At 39.5% G+C, this 22,748-nt stretch overlaps 2 protein-coding genes across 2 annotated transcripts in view; one reads left to right on the plus strand and one right to left on the minus strand.

Annotated features, from left to right (window-relative positions):
• Nucleotides 1-3,511: 3,511 nt before the first annotated feature.
• Nucleotides 3,512-8,849, plus strand: LOC137259498 (germ cell nuclear acidic protein-like). The gene is made up of 2 exons (XM_067797138.1): nucleotides 3,512-3,563; nucleotides 7,939-8,849. Exons 1-2 carry the CDS (start codon nucleotides 3,512-3,514, stop codon nucleotides 8,847-8,849), a joined length of 963 nt encoding a protein of 320 aa, XP_067653239.1.
• An 11,043-nt stretch (nucleotides 8,850-19,892) lies between these two features.
• Nucleotides 19,893-22,748, minus strand: part of LOC137259500 (aromatic-L-amino-acid decarboxylase-like) — a 31,221-nt gene continuing 28,365 nt past the window's right edge. Inside the window, exons 14-15 of the mRNA XM_067797139.1 lie at nucleotides 21,852-22,049; nucleotides 19,893-20,450 (exon numbers count right to left, since the gene is read on the minus strand). Coding sequence (XP_067653240.1) covers nucleotides 19,893-20,450; nucleotides 21,852-22,049 — 756 coding nt within the window. The remainder of the gene's footprint in view (nucleotides 20,451-21,851; nucleotides 22,050-22,748) is intronic.

The raw sequence follows: 22,748 nt of genomic DNA on the forward strand, positions 1-22,748 counted from the left end.
TCCATGAAGATGCCAAATTAAAAACGATCGTAGCACAGTGCTTTTATTGGTACACGATAAAAAACGGAGAAATTTATTGTCTTTTAACACATACACAAGTTTTGGACAACATTTAGCAGTGTCTATTTCTCAAACCAGAGAGGTAGTCGCAGATATATTTATACCAACGGATAGGAAATTAAATAATATACATTTCTGTGTAATTTTATAGTCGTAGGCAGATCCAGGACCACGCGAGCTCAATTCTCTCACAACGTTCACTTTTCAAGCCTTACGAAAATGTGCGGCATCCCTACCTACCTACCTGCCTGCCTGCACGCACGCACGCAAGCATGCATGCAAACACACTCACACACACAAACACACACACACAAACACACACACACACACACACACACACACACACACACACACACACACACACACACACACACACTAAATAAACTAAAATGAACACATCGATCATTTAGGTCATCAGTTTCAGGAAAATGTAAAATATATTAATTTTGATACGTGTTTCATTGACAGACACAGGCTGTCACGTGGAGTGTGTTCTTGGCGTGTCTTTTGTGCTGTTGACAATTTCGATGTCTTTTTGGCACGTGCTGTGTGATGTTGACAGATACGTGGTCTTGTTGATTCGTTGGACTAGATGTGGTGGATGGGATGGGGTATTTTGGAGAATCATATTATGAGCATTTGATAGATTCGGGGACTTGTAGACACATGCTTTAAGCAGTTGACAAGCGTGTACATACGTGTTATGAGCTGTAAACAGACTTGGTGCTTTGTCCATACGTGTTATGAGTTATGGACTGGCTGGGTGTCTTTGTAACACTTGTTATGTGCTGTTAATAGATTCAGAGTTTTATAGAGACGCGGTAAGAGCTGTTGCCAGAAGGTATGTTCTGCAGACACATACTATAAGTTGTTGGCAGATTGGGAGTGATTCACAATTTTCTTATGATCTGTAGGCCGATGGGTGTCCTGTAGAAATGTATTATGAAGTGTTGATGACAAATGTGGTGTCTTGTACTTACGAGTTATAAGCTGTTGACAAAAATGATATCTTGTACATTTGTGGTATGGGTTGTTCACAAATTGAGTGTTTTGTACATAGGTGGTATGGGCTGTTGACAAACAGGATGTCTTGTAGAGATACAAAATGTTATGATCTTTAATAATGTTCGTTGACGCATACAATATGTAGTTGACAGAGATACGATTTGATGACAAGTTCTTAACGGATATACGTTTAATTTTGTTCACAGATACAATATGTTGTTAACAGATATACATTTTTTACAGAGCCAATATGTTGTTAACAGATATACATTTTGTTTACAGATACAATATGTTGTTGTCAGATCTACATTTTGTTTACTGATACAAGGTGTTGTTAAGAGATGTTTTGTTCACGGATATAATATGTTTTTGACAGCTATAGTTTTCAACGCACAGGATATCATGTTAACAGGGATACGTTGACAGATGGGGAGCAGTTCATCATTATCATTGTAATAGCGGGTTTCACTGTCTTGGGGTCGAAAGGTTTCTGATAAATTCACAACAAACCACTCACCTACCAGCGTCAATTAATCGATATATAAATAACCTCGGACGCATGGCCAGGTCTGACCTTGATGTGACCTTCCGTTCATGCGTAACTGACATTGATCACTGATATCATGTTATTGAACAGGACGCTGTGAAATAATTCTTCACTCACCGGAAAAATGTTCACCTTTGTTCTATTTTACATCCATGCACTTCAAATGAGTTCATTCGCCGCGTAAAATAGCCCTCAAGCGAGTGGATAAAGCGTTCGCTTGTCACTCTGAAGGCCCAAGTCTAATTGCCCACATAGATACAGCGTGGAAAGCTCTTCTCGTCCCGGGTTCGAATCCCCACACGGGTGCAAGGTACAAGGTACTATTTGTGGGGTCTCTGGCATATTACTAAAAGCGGTGTTAAAAATACCTCTCTCACCCATCCGGCTTCAGAATCAATATGACGATTTTAATTATCAACCTTGGCAAAACAACTAACTCTAACATAGAGTCTATAGAATATCTAAAGAGCAGGTGTGTCTTGACGACCTCAAAATGTGGGGTCACATATCTTTTAATTGTTCCTGGGTTCACCTGCGGACCTTGCGGATGGATGGACGGGTGGGTGGGGGAAAGGAGTTGATGAAGATGGAATGATGGATGGACGAAAAAATGGATGGAAGAATGGATGGGAGGGTGTAGGGATGAAGATGGAATGTGAAAGGTTACATGGATTGGTTGACGGAGAATGGTAGGTGGCTAGGTGGATGGAAGGATGGATCCATAGAAGGATGGATGATGATGGAGATGGAAGGATGTGTGGATCAATGAGATCGAAGCAAGGACTGTGGATGGATGGATGGATGTAAGGAAGGATGATGGGTAGGTTGATGGACAGAAGGATAGGTTTACTGATGGATGAATGGATGAGGGGATGGAAGGAAGGAAGGTTTAACGCTGCACATAACATTCTCCGAATGCAGCTGCAGTCTGTAAATAATCGAGTCTGGGGCAGACATTTCACTGAGTGACCAACAAAGGACCCTGGACCAGACAAACCAGTGACTTGCTAGTTTGACTGCAGTCTGTAAATAATCAGTCTGGGTCAGACAATCCACTGAAATTGATATGTACGCTGTTGTAAATATATGAAACACCCAGATCTAGCGATCTTCTGCCTCTTCTCGGAATCTTGAGTTGAACTGAGGCAAGTATACTGATCCTATGTGTTTGTTGGTTTGTTGTGTAACACCACATCCAGCAATATTCCACCTTTCAAATAATCGACCTGGGCCAGACAGTTCAGTGATCAGCAGCATCAGCAATCGGAATACAATGAAGTGAGTCAACAAGTCAGCGCGTCTGACCATCTCATCCCGTTAGGCGCCTCTTACGGCAAGCATGAGCTGCTTTTGATCAGTTCTAACCCGAATCTTCAAGGGTATCCAACTTTAAGATGGTTGTTTGTTAATATTTGAAACAAGACCACACAATCCAATCCAAGCCAAAAAGTTGTTTTTAAAAGCTGCACAAATCTATTTTGGCGGCATAAATACACACATCATTTGACCAGACAATCCAGGGACTGAGATAAGGTGCGGTTTTATTGTAGAGCTGGCAATCCTACCAAACAAAACAGGGACCATATAGATTTTGAACCTATAGTCACAGGTTCCAAGGACGCCGATCATCGAAAATATATCCAAAATTGATACATCAGTGGTACCAGATGTTCGTCACACTACTCGTCACGAGCCATGAACTGAGAATCAAGTACAGTTGAACCATTTTTCGCGCACTCAAGGGTACCAAAGTTTGAATAGTTCGTCTTATCCGAGGTTAGAGGCACTTTTAATCTATTCACAATCTATACATGCAACCAAAGGATTGAACAAGTGAGTCATATCAGCGTGATCAGTCCTGTGGGTCTGATTGTGAGGGGCTCTTTGAGTCTGAGGAAAATGCTGAAGTCAAAACTGAAGGTCTACATCCTGGGCAAAAACCGGCTCCCAAGTGACTGAAGTTGGCTACCTACAACGTCCAAGAGCTGAAACCTGTAGTCCACAAACTAAACTTATTCTAAAAATAAACAGGAAGTGACGAATGTGCAACTTCACCCTCATACGGCAGCAAATTGTATGGTACGTTTTAAGGTGGACAATATTTGGTACTGTTATTATTACCTTCTATGCAAATGAATAGAAGTTTTCGATGTTTTGGTTGAAAACATGATGGTATTACTAATGTGACTGAAATTCCTAAATATTTTTTACCAATCAAACTATTTTGATTCGTTACTTGTCTTAGTAAACATTTCACAGTGTCATTTGCTTGCTCCGTGTGCTGTAGTATGAAAATAGCAATACCGCGATAATAGAGAGCTGCTGCAAATTTCGGGTCAAATGAGACAATCGGGATTGCTACGATGGCATCAAACAATTTGCGACTATTGTGACAGAAACAAAGATTAAACATGAGTCTGCTGAAAACAATATATAAAATGACAAGCGGTTCATAATCTCCATGGCGACAACATTGACTACCGTGATAATAGAGGGTCCCATGAAGAATACATGGCCACATGGCCACAACACACTGCACAGGTCCTTTCACGTTTGACGTTCTTTATAATCCTGAATACTGAACTCCATTGGGTCTACAACATTCTTTTCGTGGTTTGATTATACACAAACACTGTATTATAGTTAGGTGGCATTTGGTAGGCGAATGTCAGATAATCGCCAGTACATTTGAGAATTCCATTTGAAAAATCCGTAGACAACAGAACACTCTGGTCACATCTGGAATTGATCTGATTGACTCAATGTTGTTATTGTGTCTGCAGGATATATGGCGATCGCTATTTCATTGTCAGTGCGTATGCATTCAAAATCTTCATGGTTTGTCGGGTAATACGTTTCCTCATTTTGAAGACCGAAGATATTCATGCTGGCAATAGTTTGGCGATGATCAAAACCAGTCTTCACATACTGTTCTCGTGCAGGGTGAGTGAGTGATTGATTTTAGTTTTACGCCGCACTCAGCAATATTCCAGCTATATGGCGGCGGTCTGTAAATAATCGAGTCTGGACCAGACAATCCAGTAATCAACAACATGAGCATCGGTTTGCGTTACCAGAAATTCCAACAAGGCCAGTAGTAATTTCATTGTTTAATTCAATAATTCCAGCTTAAAGTGGATACGTGCAATAAAGATTTATAGAGCCCGTAGGCAAGAAAGCGAATCTGGAAAAATATATGCTGTTTATGTTTGGGATGTTTTTTTAGTATATTTAACGCTGCAATTGCTTCAGCTGTGAAAATAGAAATATTTGAACCTCAAATTTGAGTTTTTCTAAAAATTCGGGTTCGGGCATTTGAATCCTGATTCTGAATAGTTTTTTCGAATCCCCAATCCCGAATCCATTTCTCCGGCACTTCATGCTGCTCCAACTGACAACTTACAGAGGAGTACATCTCACTTCATGCTGCTCCAACTGACAACTTACAGAGGAGTACATCTCACTTCATGCTGCTCCAACTGACAACTTACAGACGAGTACATCTCACTTCATGCTGCTCCAACTGACAACTTACAGAGGAGTACATCTCACTTCATGCTGCTCCAACTGACAACTTACAGACGAGTACATCTCACTTCATGCTGCTCCAACTGACAACTTACAGAGGAGTACATCTCACTTCATGCTGCTCCAACTGACAACTTACAGACGAGTACATCTCACTTCATGCTGCTCCAACTGACAACTTACAGACGAGTACATCTCACGGAGTCAACAGGTGCAACACGATCATCAACCACGTGCCCAGTGGCCGCAGTCGCCTGGGTGGTAACTGACAACTTTATGTTGACAGAAGGTCGAGACAAGGCGTGGTGCGTTTGTGCAAATAGCCCCCTTTGTCCACCTCACCGTTCGTATACAGAGTGCACAGCGAGGCAACCGCTTCCCCCGGCCCTCCAGAAAAAACACACGTGTTCCCTGCGTCTACAGTTAATTCAACCAAATAGAAATCCCTGTTAAATGTACAAAGAGTATCCGGACCACGCCAAATTAATTTTGTTAGACATTTTACGACCCACATACACTGTGCATATATTTTTATAAGGAAATGTGACGAGATAGCGACATCACGTTATTCTTTCTAGGACATGCGTGACTAGGTCCTTGATCGCAGTAAAATAACAGTAAAAATAACATAACACAAACTATATTATGTAGTTGGTTTGCTTGATGTTTATTGAGGCATAATTGAATCTTGACAAACAACACATAGTTGCGTCAAGCAAACTCGTATTAGGGGACTCTACTCTGTCACTATGTGGTTAAATGCTGTTGTATTCGTCACCATTCGCCCCTTTCCGTAAATTCCAAGACTCCGCCCCTAATCGATGTATTTTACGTGCGAAAATACGACAAACCAATCAGAACGCGCGTAATGGATGCAGTGCTTTGATTAAAATAATCCCCACTACATTATAAGTTGTTCACTGGTCACAAGGGGTCCATGGGCTCACGTACCCTTGAGGTTTCCCAACATAAACAAACCTCAAGCCAAGGACCCGGAGGGACCAGTGAACAACGGAGGTATCTTACCGAACACCCGAGTTTTAATTTCGAGCTGTTTGAAGCACTTCTGTTGAATGCGAGGCGAATCGCCATTTTGCAGACGACACAAGGTAAACAGACTTAGAGTTATCTCCCTTCCATCGATTTTCAAACGCAAAACATCGGTAATTTCCGTGCTTGATGCGTGATGCAATGGTGTTCAAGGCAAAGAAGTACTACCGTGAAGCACCAAAAGAGTTCGGAATTCTCAGCGGTGTACATTGAAAATAATACATCGCCTGTAAGCGGCATACATTGAAAATAACAGAATAGTGCTTAGCCAATCAGAAAGCGACATTCATGTGTGAGGTAAGATAAAAATCATTTATGACATTTTCTTACTATTTAAAAAACTGATGAAAAATATATATCGTCATATTGAAAGTAGTGTTAACGCAGCTAACCGAATTGTGCTGTCGAACACAGGGGCTTGTATTGCTGAAAAAAATACGTCCTAAGTCCAACATGCCTACACTGATATCCATATACATATAAAGAAGGAAAGGGATGTAACGCGCACAAAGTTGTCGAACATCCCACTCTCGATTATGGGCGAATTCTGGGTGGGAAATGGTGGAACATACAGCCGCAATTCTTGGTGAAATAAAGCCAATTTTTTACAGAATTTTTTTATAGGTACCATGCCATTGACGGCGGGAGTTCAAATACCTGCACGCGCGTTCATTGACATAACGTGTATTTCTGACGGTCTTGCGGGCTACTCGAGATGATTGTACGTGCGCTTCTAACAGATTTATGCAATGTAATTAAAATCGCTACGATATTATAATTTATCTATATGTAACAAATCAACTTTTACCTTTAACAGTCTGCAAATATTTCACATCTCTGGGAATATTTTAATCTGACTTTTGGGGCTTAAATAAGCGGAAACAAAACCATCAATACAATGTATGAATACTTCCGTATTACTAAGAATCATTACAATCAAGTAGAGTTATAACACGAGCCGGTCACGAATGACCTTAAACACCTCAAACTAACGAGAAGAGAACCCACCCGAGCTCATGAAATGCTTATGGTAGGGTTAAAAATACCTACGAGACCGCTAAACAGACTTCTTTTGAAATTTGACCGTATGGGACGGTCGACCAGGCGGGAATTTTAAACGCCGCTTGTGACGAGGTTCAAGTTGGTATTGCACTCTCTATTTGAGTGCGGATATAAGTGTTATTCTGCATTATGAAGATCAGGGTTAGAATTGATCTTCAGTAATACATGCTTGTTGTAAGAGGCTACTAAAGATGCAGTGATCAACAACATGAGCATCGATCTACCCAGTTGGACCTCACCACCTGATCCCGTTAGTTGCCTCACGCGACAAGCAGGGGCTGCTGAAGATCCTGGATCTTCAACGCGCTATATCTACATGGATCTGATATGCACTCTAAATCCTCACAAATGATTGATTCGAATTCATATCTAACCCCTAAGTTTGACAGGAATAAAAAAAAATCGTTCGTTCATCTGTTGTGTTGGCGGTTTTCCTCGCATTGCAGCTAAATGACGGCGGTCGTTAACTGAGCGAGTCTGGAGCAGACAATCCTGTCTCTGACATCATGCGTATAGATCTTCTCAGCTTGGATACAATATTTGTCAACCAATTCAACCCGCCTCTGACGATTAAGATGGGATAACTAATTATTGCGTTAGTTTTGTTTACTTGTGAACAGGGTATACAGTAAATAATAATAATGAATATTGAAGAAAAAATGAAAACTTGATATTTGAATACGCAGATGATACTAACGCGGATGATACTAACGCAGATGATACTAACGCGGATGATACTAACGCAGATGATACTAACGCGGATGATACTAACGCGGATGATACTAACGCAGATGATACTAACGCGGATGATACTAACGCGGATGATACTAACGCGGATGATACTAACACGGATGATACTAACACGGATGATACTAACGCAGATGATACTAACACGGATGATACTAACGCAGATGATACTAACGCGGATGATACTAACGCGGATGATACTAACACGGATGATACTAACACGGATGATACTAACACGGATGATACTAACGCGGATGATACTAACGCGGATTATACTAACGCAGATGATACTAACACGGATGATACTAACGCGGATGATACTAACACGGATGATACTAACGCAGATGATACTAACACGGATGATACTAACGCAGATGATACTAACGCAGATGATACTAACGCAGATGATACTAACGCGGATGATACTAACACGGATGATACTAACGCGGATGATACTAACGCGGATTATACTAACGCAGATGATACTAACGCGGATGATACTAACACGGATGATACTAACGCAGATGATACTAACACGGATGATACTAACGCGGATGATACTAACGCGGATTATACTAACGCAGATGATACTAACGCGGATGATACTAACGCGGATGATACTAACGCGGATGATACTAACGCGGATGATACTAACGCAGATGATACAAACGCGGATGATACTAACGCGGATGATACTAACGCAGATGATACTAACGCAGATGATACTAACGCGGATGATACTAACACGGATGATACTAACGCGGATGATACTAACACGGATGATACTAACGCGGATGATACTAACACGGATGATACTAACGCGGATGATACTAATCATGGCACGCTGTAAACGCACTGGTTTCTGTATTGATGATATTAGAGAGGAGTGAGTGAGTTTAGGTTTACGCCGCAATTAGTATTTTTCCATCTGTATGCCGGTGGTCCGTAAATAATCGAGTCTTGACTAGACAACCCAGTGATCAACAGCATGAGCATCGATCTGCACAAATGGGAACCGATGACATGTGTCAACGAAGTCAGCGAGTCCGACCACCCGATCCGGTAGTCGTGTGACGACAAGTATGGGTTACTGATGTATCATTTCTAATCCGAATCTTCAGCTTGATGTAGTGAATAAGGTTCGGGGCCTTTTACCAATTTGGCTAAAAGATTTTGCAAGTTACGGTGCTGAAATCCAGAATTATTTGATATTCGAACCCTGTCTGCGCAACTGGGATCCGATGACATGTGATTATGGCAAGCATGGGTTACTGAAGGCCAATATTCTAACCCGAACCTTCACGGGTTGATATTGCAGCGGATGCAGAATACTGATAAGGACTGTTTTGTACGATGAATATCAGTATGACCTGATATACATGTTTTGTTTTTGTTTTTACTTAGTTAAAAAGTGTCTTTGTTGAAATGTAGCATAATTGTATTCTGTGCGGCATCTTGCACAGTGAAAACTTAAATGATGCAGCCATGAAACAATGTTTAGGTTGCATCACTTATGCCAGTTCTATTTCCAAACTCAGTGACAACCTCATTAATTCAATAGGAACAACCCTTTGAATGCATTTGAGTTTTTATAATCATCATTCACACAGCCTTGGTCAGAGGTTTTATAAGTGCTCATTGGACTAAAGCTTAGTCTCTGAAACTATGAAGGTTTGATAAAAAGAAATAAATCGACTTAAAATGAAAGGGATGGTATTTGAGATGTAACATTCAGAATTGGGGAAATTTAGACTGTTTTATTAATTCATTAGTATTGCAGAAAGGGTTGGGCGCAAAGGCTCAGGAATGGTGTGTGAGTGCGTGCGTGCGTGCGTGCGTGCGTGCGTGCGCGCGCGCAAATGGTTTCACGTCGCAATTATGCAACATTCCAGCAATATCTCGTCGTCATCATGACTGGCCTTCACAAACTGTACCCATGTGGGAATCGAACACATTAACAACTAGGTTACCCTACTGCTCCTCACGGACTGTGGGACAGTAAGTATTTATAATTTCGCCGATCCATCTGAACCTACACCTAAAGTCGATTTCTGAAACTTAAATTAAAAACAAAACAAAGTCAATCGAACTGAGGTGACGTCATGTTTCTATTCATTTGTAATTTCAGAGGAAAGGTATTCCCAGCAGAACCTCTGGTTTCACTGCATAAATCTATTTCACGGACACAAAGAAACATTTTTTTTCAAATTCTCTATATATTTAATTTCCACCAGACATATCCTAAAATTTGGTATTATTATAAATAATATGGGACGCCAAACGCGTGGGCGTTATGAATTGTTTTCACACACAGTGAAGGTATACCCAAAATATTAACTTTCTTCTTCAGGCAGTTATTAACTTTCTACTTAAGGCAGAACACTATACGCGGTGGTCACTTGTAAACGCGTTACATCAATAACGCGTTACTAACACAGACAGCTGCGATTTTGACCAAAATAACTCACCGTTCATTGCTAGTGTTTCTTTGTCCCAGTAATAATCGATATAACACAATCTCACAGTGTTAACGCACATAAAACAAGCACACTGGCCGTAATGATGAAAAGACGAGTCAAAAAAGTCAACTTGTTTCTGTTACATGTGAAAAAAAGGCTCCATCTTTCCGATAATCCTATCAATACGAGTTTAATATTTTTATAGCACTGCTAATCGACCCAATCCCCTTTGCAAATAAACTTCACCGGATTTTCTCGTCAACGAGAGGAAATCGAAGTCAAGTCTTCTTCTAGTAGTTAGAACGTTTACTGTTGGTTTGGCACCGAGGAATGTCCCCGGGCGTGTAACGTCAAAAGCTGCATCTGTAAATTGTTCCAGTGTCTTCTACGCTGGACACAGTAAATACCTCGGAATCGAAATGAGACTTTGCGTTGGTCGGACGCTTTAATACTCATCATTGTCGTGTCCCTTGCCTTTTATATCACTGCATGACAATTCCGCTCATCTCAACCAAAACAGCTTTAGTGGAAGTGTTCCCAACTATCTGACAATACAAGGATTACTAAAAACCTAGATCTATTGAGAAGCACTTGTATTTACATATTTAGAAGTGTTACTTACCCCATAAGTAAAAGACACTGTGTGTGAAAGTACTCATCTTTAAACTATTTAGAGTATACAAAATGCTAGTTACTCCTCACAAAATGCAATTACTCATACATTAACAGATATGGGAGTAAATTCCCAATTGCTTGAAACACTACTGCAATCATCGAAATATCAATGACCAGCTGGGTCTTCAACATATTTATCGCCATTGTTATCTCACGTGGAATTTAGATGCAATGTAAAAGTACATGAAAATGTGTCAAATCTGATAAATGTTTGCTGTCACTATTTTCGTAGTATTTTACAACAGGAATATTGGGAACGATGTTACTACTGCATTAGTAATGTTAAACAGGTTCAACACTACTGACAGTATTTTACTATTGCAGCAGAATTTTGAAACAGACCGGAGTTACTATTGGGGACGATGTTGCTTTTGCAATAGGTTTGTTAAAGAGCAGAAAGACTATTGGCAAACCGAGGAAACATTTTGGGATAATGGTACTTTTGCAACAGCACTGTTATACAAATGCAAGGCACAGAAGTATTGTCAAACGTAACCCAATGGCACAGAGAATATGACATACCGAAGCATGAGGCTCATTGTCCTCGTCAGACAATGATCTACTTTTCAGCCAATCCGAATATTTTCAAGTGTGAAAGTGAAAATTAACACAACAAACAATTCTAGTTACACTAAATTCCAGTACCTTATTTTATAAGAAAATGGTAATTACAAATGAACTGTAACCTTAAACTTTAATAACACCGTATTTCTATATGTTATGTCGCTTTCATGCAAGATATTTTAACTATTGAATCACAGGCTGTTGAGGTCATAAAATGATTCACAATGCATCTGGCTCACTGGTTACACCTGCTATGTGTTTTTGCGCTTATTTAGCGTAGTTCTGTAACGCACAATGAGATTGATATAATGTCAATTTCGTACCAGGGGCTCTTTTCACGAAGAAGTTTTCACTAAGGTAAACCTTAACTCCCATTCTTTAGCATCACACTAAGGTTACCTAAGTGACTTACGATCACCTTAGTGCTTTATGAAAGGAGGCCCAGACCGCCAAAAGTTTCTAGTGGCAGAACCTCGTTTTGAGATTTCCGCGATTTCCAGGTTTCCGTTTGTGACAGCTTGCTGTCCGACGTGTTTGCTGGGATTAGAAGAGGGTAGTGTTGCTAATATACAAAAGCTTAGAGGTATCATGTATCAAACTGACACATATTTATGTATCCAGTTAAATGAATTAGTCTAAATATTCTGGACAGGTTATAGCACTAAGTTGCGCAATAGGACGGAGCCCAGTCAGCAGGATACGAGACTGTTCGGTAATCAGTGTTTTGAGTTGCGCAATGAGGATAACGTTGCTATGGTAACAGCACTGTGAAACAATAAGAATATTTAGGACAACTGTATTATTGCAACTTTTGAAACATAAACTACCAAAGAAAATCATAACGTTTGGATTCGACAAAAATGTAAAGCGAAAAGGAAAACTTACATTCCTGAATACAGTCGCCGTAATAATATGAATGTAAAGCAACAAAACCCGATGTAATCAACTGCAATAATCCATCAACAGATAATCAATGAAAATCCGGGTTAAATTCGGTCTTCAGTAACCCATGCTTGTCGTAACAGGATCGCTGACTTGTTTGACACATGCCATCGTATTTCAGTTGCTTAGATTGATACTCTTGGTATTGATCACTGGATTGTCTGGTCCAGACTCGATTATTTACCGACCGCCGCTACATAGCTGGAATATTGCTTTCTCTGATACTGTAGTTTTATTTACAGTCCTTTTGTCGACAGGAGTTTATTATTTGAATTTAGACCTCTTTTTCATCACAAAATAGCTGAAATGTTGCCAATGTGACTTAAAATGTTACTCACTCACTCATTGCGTATGTACTCGCTCTGTCAGTTCGCTGATGGGCTATCAGCTTCACTGAATTAATCAAAGTGTTTTCTTCAAATTCCAGGTTTTAGAGTGGGTGTTGTAGTTGTGTATATGATACAACACGTGTATACATCGTGGATTCGACCGTGTTCTGGAAGCATAGCATAGCGAGCGTCCTCGTACTTTAACTAAAATAGTTCAGGGCGAAAGTGTGCTTTATTACGCTATACATGGTGGTAGAACAAACTGTATTTCTTAAATCACTCTTTTTTAGTTGTCAGTGACAACTGCACATCTCTGAACAAGGTGCTGCCGCCAGAACTGAAGTGATGTCAAGTGATGTCAAGGCATTGTGACGCCATCACGTTTATGACGTCATAGCATGGTGAGTGATGCCAGGGCATCTAATGATGCCAGGGCATTGTACAAAATCTCCTAGGAGACACACAAGTTATATATCCAGTGGAAGACAGTGGCGGATGATATAGAGAATACTACACGAGGTGGTATTTTATTTATTACCCTCAGCCTACACGCAGTAAGTTGTCAAAATAGCGTATTTTTGTGATTTTTATGGTTTCAAATCGGAACCGGTTTCATAAAAGGGTTGCGGAAGATTTGTGTACTGCAGAACATTTTTTTGCATGACGTCACGCTCTACTGACGTCACTACGCCATTTTCGTCTGCCTCCTTGGTAACCGACGTCATGATGCATGTCAGTTGTCATCGTCTCGTATGTTTTTCGACGAATGTATTACTGTCTTTCGACTCACAATTAAACAGCGACACGACTTCGTTCACAAAGTGTACATACCCACAACGCATACTGGTTGTAGAATGAATGACTTCACGTGTTTTTTATGAATCAAAAAGTAGTTCCGTCACAACGTGATATAATTGAGAGGTCACCAGTTATCCATACCGAAACATAAGTCTCATTAACCTATTCAGACAATGACCTACTTTTCAGACGATCCGAATTTTCTCGTGTGAAAGTGTAAATTGACATCACAAACAACTCTGGTTAAACTGAATTCCAGTTCCTTGTTTCATAAGAAAATGGTATTTACAAATGAATTTTAATTTTAAACTTTAATTGCACCGTCATTCTGTACTTTATGTCGAGATTGAGGCAGCATACCTTAACTATGGAATCACAGATTGCCCCTGTCTGATGAGGTCGTAAAACGATTTACAATGCATTTGGCTCACTGGTTAAACCTGTTATGTGTTGTTTTGCGCTTATTGAGCGTAGTTCTGTACCGCACAATTAGGTTGATGTAATATCAGTTCCGTCAGAGACCGCTTAACTTTTCTAGCGGCAGAGCCTCGTTTTGATATTTCCACGATTTCCAGGTTTCCGTTTATCAGAGCTCGCTGTACGACATAGCACGCCGCGCGGCGTATTTACTTGGATTAGAAGGAGCTTAGTGTTGCAATATACAACTGCGTAGACTTATCAAATCACACTGATTAATATTTATGCATCCATTTAAATGACATAGTCTAAAAATACTGGACTGGTTATCGTATTAAGCTGCGCAATAGGACAGAACCAAGTAAACAGGAAACGAGACTGTTCTGTAATCAATGTTTTGACATGAATCAAATCGTTAGAATCTCAGGTCAAGTCGTTACGAGACAGGTCAAATCAATACGACATTCGTCACGTACGAGATTAGTACGCAAACACCCATACGTTGACCATGTGGGTGGTAAAAAACATACTCACTCAATCCAAACTAAGGCTCCAGTGGTACTCATTTTAAGAAAACTGATAACAAACGCATTAATACACCAACAAAGTTTTACTAGAATATCAACTAGTACATATTTGCAATGCATATCACACTAAGTCTAACCAGTTGTACAGCGATCATCAAAAACATCTGGACAATTATTTAAGGATGGCAAGTACGAGGTACCCTAATTCAGTCTGTCATCGTTTCATGGCACAAAAATAAATGATCTGAGGTGACATACCCCTCCATCAAAGTACGTCAATCATAGTATATCGAGGTATTCCAATCGAGCGTCATGACGTCAACCTTTCTAAAAATAAAAGGATGTGATATATCAGTTACTTCATCATCACAATACGTCAATCCGTACTAATTAAGATATGTATAATCGTACGTCATGACGCTAACGTGGTGTTATTTTAACATAAAAAGGGTGTGATATGGCATATATCAGTATATTTATCATCACAATACGTAATTCTGCACCAATTAAGATATGTCTAATCGTATATCATGACGTCAATTTGACGTCATCGGAAAATGCAAGGATGTGATGTGACGGTGTCTTCGTCAAAATACTTCAATCACTACCAATTAAGATATGTCTAATCGTATGTCACGACGTCAACTTGACGTCATCTGAAAATGCAAGGATGTGATGTGACGGTGTCTTCGTCAAAATACTTCAATCACTACCAATTAAGATATGTCTAATCGTATGTCACGACGTCAACTTGACGTCATCTGAAAATGCAAAGATGTGATGTGACGGTGTCTTCGTCAAAATACTTCAATCATTACCAATTAAGATATGTCTAATCGTATGTCATGACGTCAACTTGACGTCATCTGAAAATAAAAGCATCTGAGGAAACATTCACAGTATGTCATTATCTCCAAGTGAAGCTATGTCAATCGTCATATAAGTGTTTTGATATAGATTCCTGTACCGCTATCAAACAGGACTCGATGCTGTATCGAAACGTTTCAACCGATGTGCGACATAACCACTGGCCCACTAGCCTGTGGCTAGTATAAATCAAACCGGGCCAGAAGATTCAGTCGTCATTCAATGGTTTTCCCATACTTTAGATTTAAGAAAAGCAGTAGGAACAGTACTAATAGCTGTGTACACCTCCGTCTGCCTCATCAATACATGTGGCATAGATATTGATGCCTTTTACAAGGATAAATTTGTATTTGACTCTCGATAATAAATGAATGAGTTCATTTGAACGGTTTTCAATAACACCACGGCATCAAACAAATAAAATGGTCAGCTAGGACGAATATCTAGCTGTATGTTTCCTAACGCCACTATTACCAATGGTCTATCGAGTCAGAACTTGACAATCTCGTGATTGATGTGATGAACAACGATCCATGCCGACGGGTCACGTTGACATGTTCTCAACCACGTCACCGACCCCGACCTCTTGACCCGGAAGCTGCTTCTACACCCAAAGAGCATGCAGGAGACCTATTTTAACCAGAGCCCCAATGGCCCCGCGACCTGTTTTAGCCACATGGAATGTCAACAGAGAACAAAATAACATCCTCGATATCTCCAGGGTATGCGTTCCCATAAATATCCACTATACCCTACACGTGTTTGCAGCTCGATGAATTTATTACCTCCCTTGGCTCGTTTTTCATCCAATCAGGTGTCTAAGCTGGGAAGTTTAGCGTACCAATCACAACTCATTTTCGCTTTTTAAATTATCCAAATGATTAGCTGTGGCAACACAAAGGATGTAGAGGTACTATGAAAGAGGCAGAAGGAGCTACTTTGAAAATGGGGAGCCAGCAAAGGGAGGTAATAAAATTTACCCTTGAGATATCGATGATGACAAAACAATAGCTATTGCACCAGTTTGGTGACTGTAACTATATATAACATTTAAAATATTAATATTAATTATAACATAATATTGAAAGACTGATCCAAACGTCTGCGATAGTCTCTAACAATAGCTTTTTAACGATACCCCGTCCATCAGGACACTTATTAGTTACGTCAGGATTAACCAGTGTGTGTATGAGGCTCCCTGTATGTATACAAAATCGGTCTAATGGAAAGTTTCCGAATTATCCAGTGTTCGGACTGAAAACATCATCACTAATGTCAGGGATCCAGATTAACGAGAACTTATCAAGCATCTCTTTGATCACATTCCGCTGAATACATTATCAATGACAATTTCATTATCCAGCCATGACCGCAGGATATTACGAATTCCGATTATTGTACTGCCAACAAAAGTATTATTTCCAAAGCCACCTTCAATAGGAATCGGACTGGAATTTTTTTAAAAACACACATTTCATGAGGCGTTCATACATCCTGGATTCAAAACTCACATCACCAACACCAGTCCATCTTTTCAAAACATTAATTAAAATATATAATATAAAATTAAATAGTATATGTCTTTACAATAACGACGAAAATACAAAAAATATGCTTTAAAATATATCGAACTGTTATAAATAAACGCTAACAAAATTAAAAACAGGATTTATTAAAGACTGATTCAATCCAAACGACACAATAAAGTTGTCATGGATACAGATAAACAGCACAGTACCACAACCGTTTGTCTCTTCTCATGCTATACATCTATCACAGGCATGCTGAACATATAAAGATAAGGTAGTTTGTTCCACAGCTGATCACGTCCATCGATTTCAACCCCATGCGTCGTTTTTCAACCTCGTGCGTCGTTTATCAGCATCGTACGGGTTTTAACAGACGTAACGTCAACGTGCTTTGCCTCAATTTCACGTTAGAACGTCGCGTCGCGTCAAAACTAACCCACTCGACGTGAACGCTCTACTTTGCTATGTCCTAACATCACTATGTTTCATAATATGATATTTTGTCCTGGTTTAGACCTAGAAGTGATTCTGCAAATGGAACCTTAGTCTTTTTCGTGTGGGATTTCTGGGTGGTATCTCCGTTCAAGGGGTTTTGATGCATCGTATCCTGTAGTCCTTTATGGGGAAAAACAATGGAAGAAAAATCAAATGAACCATTTTACGGAAATAAAATAACTTATTACGTTATCAAACCAACATACAACTTAACAAAAACTGTACCTTTAATCTAATTTTTAACATGCATATTTTATATTAAAACACTGAATTTAAAACATGAAGTTAAACTGGATATTAAGAAGGTATTAACTCGTGATGCATCGACTTCGCTTCAAAATATATATATCACTACGTATTTAAGATCATATTTGTATCTACGAATTCAAAACATCTTTTATCTGTATTGTGAAATGTCCAAACCTGAAGCTGGAAAACTAAAACCACATTCAAGCACGTGCGTCACAAATAATGACGTCAGAAATCTGTTGCAAAGGTGAGACATGTTTGGCACGAAGCAATACTCAAAAGTCAGATTCTATAAATTTCCTTTTCGGAATGTCAACTGCTAACTGCTTCGGATTACGATGTGATCGATTCAGTGATGCACGTCAATGAATGAGCCTAGAATTGACATAGGTAACATTACGTTATAAATCCAATTTTGTTATGCCTTGTTCATTGTTAAAATACACCGAGAATTAGTACCAAACCAATATAAATTTTAATTTTTCCCATAACCAAACCATGCAAATTAGGAAATGAATACAGAAATATGTAATAATCTATATATGAGTTTCCCTTAAATGTTTTCACTGTGATAAAACCCTGAGGTATACTCCTCAGGGTGATGAGCTTGATAATACGATGTTTCGCTTCAGATTGACGTCCTGTGATCGAGAGTAATACAAAGCGTCATTGATCAGCTTAGATGGATGCTGGCGCTATACAATAATAGCATAATAATAATAACAATAATAATAGCAGCTTACATAATCATACAAAAGGCTTTGCTAAAACGCGAAGTCCATTGAATGATTTCGTCTTTATCATGTCGACGAATCACTTACAGTATCCGGTAGCAACGATACCAGGGTTGGGGGAAAGGTGACTCGTCAGTTGCAAAGCCAACACGGGAACATAGGTCCCATTGAAAATAGGGATTTGTTTTTCTTCGTTATTTTCTTTAGGGAGAGGATGCAATGCTGGACTTAAATCTATATTTACATAAGAAAATGTATTATCCCCAACATAATGTTCCGTATTCTTTTTCAAACATAAAGTTTCAAAATGTTCACCGAAGGTATGAATTGTTTGTTCAGGAAATTGTGGTATATGAAATCGTGACCTTATTCTCTGAGATGCTAAGCGTCAACTCCCGTTTTGTCGAACATTCGGTTCACTGAAAGTAAATGCTTAGTCCCTGTGTATTAATACTAAAGTATTTTTTTTATAATTGTGTGGAACATCGGATAACTCGAAGTAGCTTCCTAAGTCTATTCATGTTCGACATAGCGCTGTTTAACGTCATATACTACTCAAAAGAAATTAAAGTATATTTCATATTTCTACAACAAATCTGTCATGCTTTCTTATGAGTCTATTTTAATATGAATATTATGCATAACAACATATTTATTTTCAAACTGAATGATAGGAAAATCAGAAAAGAAGATGATATTGAAAACTATTTGTTATGTTAGTGGTTAAGAACATAGAACAAAATGTACTATGAGGGTTAAATACACCGCTCCCAAATAAACAAAACATATAGTCACACCAACAGCAACACACCCATACATTTGAACCGAACACCTTGATAGGACTTATACCTGTATTCTCATCCTGAAAGGTGAAAGAATACATATACTATGACATAAACACATAGCAATAACAATACATATCTACATTTTATGGTATTTATAAACACTTACAGCAGTATGAGTTATGCATATGCATTCTAAATATCGTCCGAACAATATGCTAGAATATACTTTGAACATTCCCCTATCTACATATCATTATCTTAATTTAAAATATCATACTCTTGACTATCACAACCATTGAATAGTTGCTGGATTGGATTCAAACGCAAGAAGGTACATGACAATGCTTTTCACAAATCGTAAAAATATCATTTCTACATTTTCATGTTAGTATCCATTTCGGAAACAATTCTTACATGGCGATAAATGCATTGCATTTGATTGATCAACCAGATATCCAAATGTCTAGTTCGTCATGAGATAATATTTATTTGCACAACCAGATTGTAACTTTGATTCAACATCTCAGTCTTCAACCGGCTTTCCACAATGCTTGCAAATCATGTGGACGCCATTTTGGCTTCGAGAGACGCCTTCAGCATGCTCTTTCAGTGCATTCCCAAGCTTAAACTCAGCATCACATCCATTTTCCTCTACACTGTCGGATCTAAACAGCCCTGACTGTGTATCACTGTCGTAAGACGACGTTTCCAGAATTTCATCAATTTTGGAATCAAGAGACCCCTGCTTAAAGCGACCAGGAGACCTCCGGATTGCGAACAGGTTGCAGTCCAGACTCTGTTGTTTGGTTTGGTCTTTGAGTTTCATGCGGCGGCGAGGCGATAGCATTATCGTCTTGCCGTTAAAATCTCCCCGACTCAGCTCCTTGGCAAACTCAACAATGATGTTGTTGTTGTCGAAGATGGCGGCGAAACTTCCATTGATAAACTTGGGTGACATGGGAACATTGCTTAAGATAAGACTCATACCAAAATCCTTCCTTTTGATGCTTGGCACTCGCATAATTACCTGGCGCTTCTCGGGGACAGCAGTTTCAAGAATCTCCTTCTGCACCTCCGGAGCCTTGTGAATAAAGACATTTTACATTATCTTACTTTCAGGTAAAATACGTTAATTTCATTGGTCAATGACGCTTTAACAAGTCTCCATGTCACCCCTCAAAGGAGGGTGACAACTGGAAAATATATTACCTGCTGCTGGTGCTACGGTAAAGCACCAAACTCGTCACGACATGGCGCATGCAGTGCCCGGAGTTCGAAAACCGTTCGACTAGCTGTTTTCTAGTTCAACTACATATCGTACATATTTATTTCACAGACTCTCACTGCTTCATTTAAACTATTTTCTACACATCAAATATCATCCAACTGTTTGCACATCCAACTTAAACATATTAAGCCATTTTATAGCAGTTTAAAGCTTAAAACCTGTCAGAATATGTTTCACTGAGTTTAAAACCCCAGTCGAGAGACAGACACCATTTTGTTTACATGTCATGATGTCGGCGATCTTCCAAATAAAATAAAATGATAGTTTGACATTTAACATAGCTGTAAGATAAACACGTTGTATGCTTCCCTCGAGGGTAATACTGTTGTGCGCAGTATGATCTCTTGCCTTCCTGCTTTGGTTACATTAATACTGCTGCGGGGAACAGTACATCAGACCCGGCGTGAGTGACACTGCCACAAAGAGGCGTACATCAGACCCTATTACCCTCTAGAGAAACATGCAGCTTATAGAATTAATATTTTACTCTCAGATATGATTAATGATGAAAAAAGAGAAACCATAAATGCAATGGTTATGAAACCTCGAAGTTTTGTTTGTCCTTTCATTAAACAAGAAAAGAGACGAAACCATTTCATAATCGTAGGAAATCAATTCCTGAAAGAAGAGTCCAGTGGTAATATATGATTCCCTGTGTACTCATGTGTTGATGAACCTTTTCATTTTGGTGACACCAGGTGTTGAGAAATGATTGCATATTCTGGTCCACCGTGGCATTTGTCACAAACACACCCAAAGGTTAGGCAAATATTTACGTTTGTTTCACATCTTGATAAGGAATTACGTCGGGTTTTTTTTGGTATCAAAGTAAACTGAATAAAGAATCACATAACGGTGCTTAACGGTGATTTGTCTTTTCTTGCAGAGGGTGTATAATGTTACCTCCCTTTGAAGGGAAAAGTACCGTTACAATTACTCTTTCCCTGATTAAAACCACATCAGCCGAAACCATTACCCAATTCCGACAATGTAACGTGTTTATGAATCTCTAACGAATAGGAACGACACTCGGTGCTCGCGAAAAGGTTGGAAATGGAATATAGGATGAACACTTCCTGAAAATATCACCTGCCTTCATCAACATCATCGCGAACTCCTAGTAAACTGTACATGTATTCTATACCGACATCAATGTCGGGACGATTTCAAGGGGAAATAACTCTTTACACATACCTCATCCTCGTCGGCTAATACTCTGGTGGCGGTGTCCCTAATGGTGACCCAGTCCCGCTCCAAGTCATCATCAGTTGTGTACTGTGACGTCACAGTGAACCTTATGACGTATTTGTCCTTCAATGCTGCTGGCACCATGTGAAGTCTTCCGGATTTGTTTAAGCGCTTCAACAGAGCCTCTGTGTTGTCGTTGTCGTCCTGGAAGAGAAGTGTGAGTGAGTGAGTGAGTGAGTGAAAGAATAAGTGAATGAATGAGTGAGTGAGTGAGAAAATAACTGACTGACTGACCGAGTGAGTTAGTGAGTGAGTGGGTGGTTGCGAATTTAGGTGAGAGCTTTAAATATGTGCAAAGCCTAGGTCAACATCAGCTGCACAGAGACACCTTTTAAATCAAAACCACACTGCCATAGCTGCAATATTGTTGAGTGCAGTTGTAAACAACAACTCACAGTGGTCCCATGTTCACAATATACACTCACAGTGGTCCCATGTTCACGATATACAATGCCTCCTCATGTTCAAATCCTGGCTCGAAGTTTCCACGCCAGGTTGAAAAAGAATAAGCTCTTCACAAATTTAAAAAAAGGGTTCATTCTGCCTGCTTGAAAGATGTGAAGATGCAGATAAATGGTTATCAACATATTTCACACAAATCGGTTGTAGCGAGCAGAATTGATGATGCGCCATTGACAAGAATGAAGGTTTATTGGTAAGATCGCATGAAGATGGAACGGCCATGATCAGAATCCTATCGCACTCTGCTTCATCTTTAATGACATGTATATACAAACGAGGGGATTAGGGGATTAACTGTTAATCAGGCATCAAAAGTGGCGGCTCCAGGCGTTCATTAAACCATGTTATCCGAGCGTCTTCTGTACGAATCAAGAAGCTTGT

The sequence above is a fragment of the Haliotis asinina genome, chromosome 13 (genome assembly GCF_037392515.1).
Source record: "Haliotis asinina isolate JCU_RB_2024 chromosome 13, JCU_Hal_asi_v2, whole genome shotgun sequence".
Classification (NCBI taxonomy): Eukaryota; Metazoa; Mollusca; class Gastropoda; order Lepetellida; family Haliotidae; genus Haliotis; species Haliotis asinina.

Excerpts from the sequence above, each read along its gene's own strand:
- LOC137259498 (XM_067797138.1), top strand. The coding sequence starts at position 3,512 with ATGCTGAAGTCAAAACTGAAGGTCTACATCCTGGGCAAAAACCGGCTC. Across the intron at positions 3,564-7,938 it reads GGGCAAAAACCGGCTCCCAA|ATGATACTAACGCGGATGAT; the intron begins GTGACTGAAGTT and ends TTGAATACGCAG.